Source organism: Sus scrofa, chromosome 1 (genome assembly GCF_054392235.1).
Source record: "Sus scrofa isolate SSC_HxYL_T2T_F1_AM1 chromosome 1, Sscrofa_HxYL_maternal_Yorkshire_Landrace_v2.0, whole genome shotgun sequence".
In the NCBI taxonomy this organism is placed as follows: Eukaryota; Metazoa; Chordata; class Mammalia; order Artiodactyla; family Suidae; genus Sus; species Sus scrofa.
In genome coordinates this window covers 249,952,855-249,962,853 of record NC_139383.1, presented here as the reverse complement: position 1 = coordinate 249,962,853, position 9,999 = coordinate 249,952,855, and the positions used below count along the sequence as shown (strand labels likewise).

At 50.5% G+C, this 9,999-nt stretch overlaps 1 protein-coding gene across 1 annotated transcript; it reads right to left on the bottom strand.

The window, feature by feature from the left end:
• Positions 1-3,750: 3,750 nt before the first annotated feature.
• On the bottom strand, positions 3,751-8,509 carry ALDH1B1 (aldehyde dehydrogenase 1 family member B1). The gene is made up of 2 exons (XM_003353586.6): positions 8,415-8,509; positions 3,751-6,332 (listed from the first exon to the last, which is right to left on the bottom strand). Exon 2 carries the CDS (start codon positions 6,320-6,322, stop codon positions 4,769-4,771), a length of 1,554 nt encoding a protein of 517 aa, XP_003353634.2. The 5' UTR covers positions 6,323-6,332; positions 8,415-8,509; the 3' UTR covers positions 3,751-4,768.
• Positions 8,510-9,999: the final 1,490 nt, after the last annotated feature.

Below are 9,999 nucleotides of genomic sequence, written 5' to 3'. Positions count from 1 at the left end.
CCAGAGTTGCTAGCCCTGGCGCAGACAGCTGGACCTGTCTCTGCTACCAAAGGTACCACAGTCACCCCTGGGTAGAATGGGCATTAGCTTTGGAGCTGAAGACTCAGAACCAAGTTCAAAACCTTCCATGGTCTGTGGATCTGGGGCACTTCCTTCTACCCTCAGCAGTCCAGGGAGGTCAGCATCACTGCCCTGTCCTGCTGCCCTGAGGATCCCACGTACGAGTGGACAAGAACCATTCACTCTCTAGGGGATACTGAAGGCTGTGTGCTGGGTACCAAGGATGCAAGGAGATAGACCAGATGTGCTGGGAGTCTGCTGGAGACACAGTCTAGTGGGGCAGAAAATCAGACCCATTTCATTATGCATATGCTAATGAATAAGAGCTGCCACAGGGCAAGACTAAAGGAAGAGTGGGTTCTATGAGCTTAGAGGGGCCAGAAATGGCTTGATTGAGACATTGAGTCAAGACAAAGCATCCCAGAGAATGTGGGTCCCCAGCAGAACTCCAAGAAAACGGGCTGAATCTGGTGAGGAAAGAAGGAAGTAGAAAGGAACAGTGTGATCAAGGCTGTAAGAGAGGTGTGAACAGCTCACAAGAGGATTAAACTCTAAATGCATCTTTGTAAGAAACATTCTGGAGTTCCCATCATGGCTCAGTGGTTAATGAATCCGACTACGAACCATGAAGTTGTAGGTTTGAGCCCTGGCCTTGCTCAGTGGGTTAAGGATCCGGCATTGCCGTGAGCTGCAGTGTAGCTTGCAGACGCAGCTCGGATCCCGCATGGCTGTGGCTCTGGTGTGGGCCAGTGGCTATGGCTCCAATTAGACCCCTAGCCTGGGAACCTCCATATGCTGCAGGAGCAGCCCTAGAAAAGACAAAAAAAAAAAAAAATTAATTAAAAATAAAAATAAATTCATCTTTGTAAAAAAACATTCTGGAGTTCCCATCGTGACTCAGTGGTTAACGAATCCGACTAGGAACCCTGGCCTTACTCAGTGGGTTAAGGATCCGGCATTGCCATGAGCTGTGGTGTAGGTCGCAGACACAGTTAGACCCCTAGCCTGGGAACCTCCATATGCCGCAGATGCAGCCCTAAAAAGACAAAAAAAAAAAAAAAAAAGAAACATTCTAACCATTGTGCACATCTGCAAGGAGGTGCTGTGTGTGCCAGGGTAGGCTGTCCTCTAAAACCTGAGGACAACATAGAAGTGTCCCCATAACTATGTTTCTTATTTCCCTCTGCACCTTGGTTGGGTCAGGTGGTTTTGCGAATGGCTGTGAATGGAAGCAATGCATTCTGCACCAAGGCCAGGGCTTTAAGAAGTCGTTATGCTCTTTTCATACTTTCTTCTCCATCTACCAGGGGACGTGAGGTCTCAGGCCCCATGCAGCCTGACCTTTAGGAGTTTTACAGATGGATTATTCTCAGGGTCCATGAGCTCCTTGAAAGTATGCCAAATTCTATGCAGATGTGCATGTGTGCATTTTTTTCTGGTGAAAAAAAAAATTAGCTTTCACTAGTGTCTCAAAGGAATTCCTAAGATAAAATCGGTTAAGAACCAGTGTAGAGAGTGGTGCCACAAGATGGAAGGAAACTGTCTCCGAATCTCCACCTGGAGGACAAGGGTTGATTAAACCAACAACTGCATCAGATTATTGTGTATGCAGGAAAGCAAGCATTGTTGTGTTGAACCCTGAAAACCTGGGAATTTGTTACCCTGTTATACACATGGGAAGAGCACTTGGCTGGGTCAAGAGACCTGGAATCCAGGCCACACTGACCCCACTGGGGTCCTTGGCCTTGGGCCAGTTACGTGGTCCACTCTGGTTAAGTGACTGGGGAGGCTGGGGCTCTCAAAGGCTCTCACAATGCGCTTTCCTGCTTTCCTTCCAAGGTCCTCCGACTCTAGGATTAATGTACAGATCACTGGGGCTTGGGGAGATAAAAGTGGTGCTCTCGGCACACAGCAGTCTGGCTTCTGTCCCCACCCCGCCACACAGCCTCCGCTAACCAAGGTCTCCAGGGACCCCCACAGCTTCAGCCTCCTCTTCCTTGATCTCTTGGAAGCACCTGACTCTGCCTGTGGCTCCCTCCCTTTCCCTCCTTATCCTGCAGAATCCCATGCTCCTCCTATTGGGCCTTTCCCTTGGGCTGAGTGGGGTACAGTGAACAGAGTCAGAAGACCTGAGTTTGAATCCTGGCTCTATTTACTAGCTGAACATGGCTAGACCTCCATGTTTATTTACCAAGCATGGACTGGTAACTTGACAGGAGTGTTGTGAGACTTCAGTGGCCTTTGAAAGGTGTAATGATTGACAAACTAAGGACTTGGTGTAAATTTGTTGAATGGGTGGATGCCCCAAAATTGCAACATCTATGACCAAGTGAAGTCACGTGGGCCAGTGTCTACACTTAGTAAAGATGCCCAGTTCAACCTCCCTGCGGGGACTGAGCTGACTGGGAATCTAACTCCTCAGGCTCAGAATTTCACCTTAGCCTTCAAGTTAATTAACAAAGTGGCCACCAGAGGTCAGCCTCACACCCAGAATAGAGCTCGTTGGGCATTGCTGTGAGCTCTTGAGGTTTGGGATAGATGTGCTCTTAGTTTGCCAGCCCCCTCCTCGCCTCCTGGACCCAATTCCCAAGTGTGTGTTGCTTGGGAAGAGTGGTTCCCCACTCCAATAAGCATTTTTCAGACCCAGCAGGGGGTAGAATTCAACTCAATTCTGATACTATTTACCCAGAGATAGTGTCAGATCCTGTGGGTTAGGAGTCAGTCCTAGAAGACGGCCTCAGAATCTCAGGGATTGAAATAAGGGACCGAGAAAAGTATCCTTTCCCAGTCCCACCCCAAACTGGGACACCCTCTACCAAATTCCTCTTTGATTTAGAAGTACTGAGAAGCCAGTGAGGGAGGGATGTGTTAAATTACTGAGATGTTAATCATTGGAGACCCCACTGCCCCATTCACCTTCTCACTCATTTCCCCACAAGAAACTCTCACTATTACGCAAAGTGCCAACAGCCTCCAAGAGAAACAGATAAAAGGTACACTTGGGCGGGGGGCAGTCAGGGTCACCCAGCCTTAGACAAATGCTGGAGAAAGGAGATCTTAAGAAGGACAGATTCGGGGCCCAAACCAACCAACCCTGGATCCTCAGGAAGCAGTTTCAGGCCAACTCCAAGGCAAGACACTGAACAAAACCATCTTGATGCCAAGGGGAACTAACAGGATGTTAAAGAGGTGATAGGGGTGTGCGTTCACAAGACTGAGTGGACCTGAAAGTATAACAAGTCACGAGCATGTGGTCTAGAAAGATGGAAGACAGGAGAGGATCAGCATCCTGCTTCTGTGTCTTGCTCCAGCTGATGGGGCTTCACTCCCAACAGCTGGGTAACAGAATTGTAAGACTAAAAAACATACTGAGCTCTCAGGTTTGAAATTTCAAAACCCCCAGGATGTCAGGACGGGCCCTGATGCTGAGCTTGGCTTGAGGGCTGCTGTGTTTTGGTGGGGGTTGGAGAGACAATGCCAGTGGAAGCCTTGAAATGAGACCTGAAATGGACTCACTCTAGGTAGCACTTTTCTCTGTGGGTTTTAAAGGTGCACTCTGTCACCCAAGTGGGAGAAAACAAAATCAAAACTAGATGTATTGTGGAAGGGACTTTGGATGATCAGAGACCCTTCCATCCCCAAGACTCTGTAAGATGTTCAGCAGCAAGAGAACACTGATACAAAACCAACTTGCAAACAGAATGAGTTTAATTTTTCATTGTAATTAACTCACATATCATAAAATTCACCCCTTTAAAGTATTACTTCAGTGCATTTTAGTATAGTCGCAGAAGTATACAACAATCACTAATTGCACAGCATTTCAAAACCTCCCCAAAAGAAATTCTCTACCTATTAGCAGTTATTCCCCATTCTCTCCTTCCCCAGCCCCTGGCAACCACTAATACACTTTCTGTCTCAACGGATTTGCTTATTCGGGTTATTTCATATAAATGGAATCATACAATACATGGCCTTGTATATCTGGCTTCTTTCATTTAACATAATGGTTTCAAGGTTCATCCATGCTGTAGCATGTGTCAGTACTTTTTTTTCCTTTTTAAGGTTGAACAGTACAAGAAATATTCCATGGCAACATTTTGTTCATCCACTCATTAACTGATGACATTAGGGCTGAGTGTATTTTAAAGGAACAATTATATAAATGCATTTTCTGTCCACTCCTTCCCTTGAATTAAGGAGAATCAGTAGCAAAATGAAGCAATGCAAGCAGGCAAATCAGTTTGCAACTGGTACTTAGAAAAAGGAAAGCACCCATGACTTTTAGGGTAGGTTACTAAGGAATGGGGCCAAGACATAGGGCCTAGTTTAAAAATCCTAATGTGCCCTAATCCCGTTTCTGAAGTGTCTAACCACTAATTAATCCACCAGGAAGTCCTTGGATCAGCTGGAAGAATGAAAAGCCACTGTCTGATCATTGGCTTCTCATCTGTATTCCAGAGACTCTTAAGGTGTCGTGGAAGTAACACAGGGCCATCAACAGGGTTGGGGTGCAGGTGGATAAGCCTCTGGGCCCAGGCCCCATCCCTGCTTTAACTAGAACAGCTCCCATTTTAACTGCTTCATTTGTTGAGGTTCCCTCTAAGAGTTCATCTGGAACAAATAAAGGGGGGGATCCACGGCTTAAAAAAAAATACTTGGCAACCACTTGCAGATGGTTGTGGCATCCGCGGCTTGGTAGCCGTCCTTAGGAGTCCTTCTGAGGAACCTTGATGGTGACTGTCTTCACCTCTGTGTAGGCCTTAAGCCCATCCTCCCCCAGCTCCCTTCCATTGCCAGATTCCTTAAAGCCTCCGAAAGGTGTGTGGCAGGTGACAATGTTGTAGGTGTTCACCCACACTGTCCCAGCTTGGAGGGCCTGTGTGAAGTACATGGCTTTGTCCAGGTCCTGAGTGAACACGGCAGCCGCCAAGCCATACCTAGTGTTGTTGGCCCTCTCGATCACCTCCTCGATCCTCTTGAACTTGAACAGAGGCTGCACAGGCCCAAAGATCTCCTCCTTGGCGATCCTCATGTCATCTTGCACTCCACCAAAGACCGTGGGCTTGATGAAGAAGCCTCGCTCTCCAAAACGCTCCCCGCCACAGAGAAGTTTTGCCCCTTCCTTCTGGCCAAGCTGGATGTAGCCCAGGATTCGCTCAAACTGCTCCTTGTCCACCTGGGGCCCCTGCTGGGTGTCTAGCTCAAAGGGGTTCCCAACTTTCCGCCGCTTAGCTTTCTCCACGGTTCTCTCGAGAAACTCATCATAGATGGATTCCTCAACGAAGGTCCGGGAACCTGCACAGCAGCACTGGCCCATGTTGAAGAACAGGGCTTCATGGCACTGCTCCACAGCGTGGTCCATGTCGGCATCAGCCAACACGATGCTCGGACTCTTCCCACCCAGCTCCAGGGTGACTCTCTTGAGGTTGGAATCACCAGCCGCCTTCTGGATCAGGTGGCCCACCTCGGTAGAGCCAGTGAAGGCAACTTTGTTGACATCCATGTGATGGGCGATAGCTGTTCCTGCTGTTGGGCCATAGCCTGTGAGGATGTTCACCACCCCAGGGGGAAAGCCCACCTCTTTGATGAGGGAGGCCAAGTACAGAGCAGAAAGGGGGGTCTGCTCTGCCACCTTCATGACCACAGTATTGCCTGTGGCAAGGGCCGGGGCGAGCTTCCAGGCCTGCATGACCAAGGGAAAGTTCCATGGGATTATCTGGCCACAGACGCCAACGGGCTCATGCCGGGTAAAGCAGAAATGCTCACCATCCATGGGGATGGTCTTGCCATGCCACTTGTCAGCCCAGCCAGCAAAGTACCGGTACACCTTGATGACCTCATCCAGGTCCAAGGCGTAAGACTCCTGGAAAGGCTTGCCGTTGTCCAGGGTTTCCAGCGAGGCCAAGTAGACACGATCCCGCTCCACTAGATCAGCCAGGCGGTTCAGCAGCCGGCCCCGCTCTGAGGCATCCATCCGGCGCCATGGAGACCCCAGGCGGAAGGCCTCACGGGCTGCTTTCACTGCCCGATCCACATCAGCCTGGTCCCCTTCAGCCACGTGGCCAATGACCTCCCCTGTGGTGGGGTTGACTGTCTGGAAGGTCTTCTTGCTGACCGCATCTTGCCACTCATTGTTGATGAAGAGCTGGTTGTAGCGGATGTCCGGATTGAGGATGGGGCTTGGGAGGGCTGCTGCAGAGGAGTACGGGGCAACGGGGCGGCACAGGCCAAACAGCCGGGGCACCAGGAAGTGCAGCATGCTGAATACTCTGGAGAGGGACAGGAGCCAAGGTGAACGGGGACAGGGCCACCAGCTCAGACGTCCCAAGATTCTAGCATAAAGGGATGTCACCTCTGAAAACACGGCTCTAAGGGCTACAAGGGCCCTGAAGAATGCTCTGGTCCAAGTGTCACACCCAATGTAGCCTCCAGCTCAGTCCCTCACCTCTTCTGCATCTTCATTCAAATGTCCCCTTCTCTATAAGGCCTTCCCTGACCACCCTTTATAAAACTGCAACTTTTACCAGCCCCAGCACTCTCTATCCCCCACACTGCACTTTATTTCTCCCCAAATAGTATATGTACATGCTTCCCCTCCCCCAATAAAATGTCAGCTCCATGTGAGCAGGGATTTTTTTTTTCCTATTTCATTCATAATTCTAGGCATAATTCTATGTCCTTCATGCCTAGAATTATGCCAGCTACAGAAAAGCTGCTCAAATAGGTAGTTATTCAACAATATACTGAGGAAACAATAAAATATCCACCAAGGTTGTTTACAAAGGCTGTTTAATTGACCTCAGGGTGGAGTAAAAACCGAAGAGACTCGGCGACAGAGCTGTTCTCTGACAGAGGAGCTTACATCACTTCACCTCTGTGCCTCAGTTTCCTCATATGTGAAATGCCTCATGGGGCTACGCTGAATGGGGTTGTGAGTACAAAAAGCCTGGCACACGCATCCAGGTCATCGGAGCTGGGCGGCACCCTCAGAAACCAGCCCAGGCCAGCTCCCCAGGCACAGTCAGGCCTCAGCTTTCCCAGGAGTGCAATGAGTACAGCAGCTGGAAAGAAGCCTTTGTTTATTCTTGCCTACAACTCTAAAAAGTGTAGACTTGATGAAAATAACAACTCTAAACACCCTATAAAATTTAATCCATGAAACTTAAGTGGTATATAAAGTTCCTAGATTCGCTGAAGCACATCTCTACACATCTGCTGTCTCACTTGACCTTATCCCACAAGCCCCCGAAAGAATTGCACCTGCCCTACCCCAGCACCCCTACCCCCTGCCACTGGGCAGGGAGAGGAGCAAAGAACTTATCCAGGGAAACAAGGCCCCAGCTAAGTCCCCAGCCCCACACAAATGAAAGATTCCTAGGAAGCCATCCCTTGGGGAGAAGCTGAGCCAGCAGACCTGACAGGGGTGCATGCAGGGTTCACTCTGTTCAGGACTCTGACCCACGCTGGGACAGAAGCGATCTTGCATCCATTAGGCCTGGGTCTGAGGAGGGAGGAGTCCCTGGGGAGGTCAGGATAAGGTGGATGGGGGGGTTAACCAATCCACGGGGTAGGGGTGGAGGGGGCTAAAGAGGGCAAGAGGATTGATCACAGACCAAGGTTGGCAAGGCTACTTTCATGCACAGCCAAGGCTGTTTCTATTCTAGGGACCTACTTGGGGTCGCCTCAGGGGCCTCCACCATCATGTGGGTAGAGAAGTGCTCACAGAACATCATACTTTACAGTCTGCAGGCCATCTTCTGAGCAATCAATTCACCTGAGGCTTCTAGAAGCCCCAAGAGAATTTAGGTTGATGATGACAACCCATTCTGGAAGAAGGTTGGGGATCAGAGAGGTTCTGGGACTCACTGAGGACACACAGCAAGTAAGAATAGGAGCCTCAGCCTGGATTCCCACAGCCCTATCTTTGTGTTTCCCCCCTCCTACGGACAACTCTTTTATTAGCGCCCACTGTGCCCACTGGGTCATCGAGGACCGGGTAGCGCCCACCTTATCCTTTCTGCTGGAGGGAGTGCGTGTACTGGCCTCACAGCTACAATCCGGGGCTCTCTACTACAGTGGGCCCAGTGGCGGGGAGCGACGAGGTCAAGGTAACCGGGAAGATTTGAGGTTTCAAAGGTCTGTGTCTTCAGGGCCCCTCCGGCGCCACCCAGAGACCCGGTGTGGGAGGCGGGGTGGGAAGCAGGAAGAGGTTCCCACAGCGTTCCCTCGGGCGGAAAGGCGGGCCCCCAAATCGGGAAGCCGAGACCCAGGGAGGAAGCCTGCGTTGCAGCGAAGGGAGTCGTGGCCAGTCCGTGAGAAGTGGGGGCCGAGGAGAGAGGGGCGCCAGTTACCTGCAGCAGGCTGGAGCTCGCGGTCTGTTTTGGGATCCGACTCCCCCAGGTCTAGTCTGGCCACCGGCCCGGGGCTCGCCACAGGCCCCGCCTCCGCGTAGTTCGAAGCTCAGCAGCCAATGAGGCTCCGCCTGCGCCCAGGGCGCCGCAGACCTTCCGCAGCGCGGCCAACGCCGCTCCTACCCCCAAGCGCTGGCTGTTCTATGCCTTCAGGATTGGGGGGGGGGGGGGTGCTGCTAGCTCACTACCCTTCTCAAGGTCTAGTGGCCCCCTATCCCTGCGAATATTCCGCACCATGCAAGCGCTCCTTCTCAGGCATCGCCACGCAGAGCTAGGGGTCCTAAGACGCACGTTTGGGCGCGGAAACAAAAATCCAGAAACGATAGGACTTCAAAGGTCACACATCAATGGGAGCCTGGGCCCCAACTGTATTTTTCCTTTCTCCTTTGCACACAATGCACCTTATTAGGTTACCATTCTCCCCCGCCCCCGCGCGCAGTGCCCGAGTTTTGTGGAAGTTCCCGGCCAGGTAGGGCCAGGTATAGAACCCGCGCCACAGCAGCAACTCAAGTCGCTGCAGTGACAACTTGGAATCCTTAACCTAGGATGCCCAGCAAGGGAACTCCTGAGTTCCTATCCTTGAGGCTCTCCTTAGCCTCTTCTGTGCCTTTCCCTCTCTCTCACTTCTTTTTCCTTGGTTCACTAATTTGTCTTCCACCTTCACTGCTCTTTTTCCCAGTAGATTTTATATTTGAGCTTTTAAAAGCTGCATTGGAGCGGGGGTGGGGTGGGGCTAAGGACACCAAGAATATATGCACAATGCAGAAAGCTTTGAAAACACAGAAAAGGTTCCAAGAAGAAAAAAATATTATCTTCAATCCTTTCACCCAAACGTTACCATCCATCTTGCTGATACTTTTTTCCTCTGCATTGTTCAAAAACTCTTTTAATGAAAATGAAATCATATGGTGACTTCTTTTTTGCTGCCTTTTAAAAGCAATTTACTCTGAACCTTTTATGGTGTCACTAATTAATTAAATGGCAACATCATCCTCTCCCGGGTGGCCTAGAATTGTGTGGTAAGATGGCTTGTTGATGGACATGGAGACTGTTTCCATTTGTTGTTGCCATACGGGATGCTAATTCCTGAACCTGCCGTCTTCCACCGGCTCCACCTCCACTGCACCCTCCTGGTTGGAGAAGTTAGGAAGCTCTGAGCAGGCCCCCAGCCTCATTTGCAGCTAGAGTTCTGAATGTAAACTAGGTGGTGCCGATTAGCAGTACCACTGCCACATGTGGCAGGTGGAGGGTACAGTCCTGCTGCCTTTGGGTCATCACTAGTATGATGGCAGAAATGTGAGGTTTTCTGCATTCTTCTCCAGCTCCCTGGGTATGAGATGCCTGCTGCAGCTGTGGTTCCTTGACTCCAGCTACTTGTTCCCTGCTCTTTAAATCATGGCCTAAGGACTGTGTCTTGAGCTAAATAGCCCCCAAAGTGGTCTCAGAGGGTAACAAGGCTGGTGGACTCTATCCATCTTGTTCTGAGTCAGTCCTGAAGGTCAAGTCCTCCCTGATTCTCCATCCC

Excerpts from the sequence above, each read along its gene's own strand:
- ALDH1B1 (XM_003353586.6), bottom strand. The coding sequence starts at position 6,322 with ATGCTGCACTTCCTGGTGCCCCGGCTGTTTGGCCTGTGCCGCCCCGTT.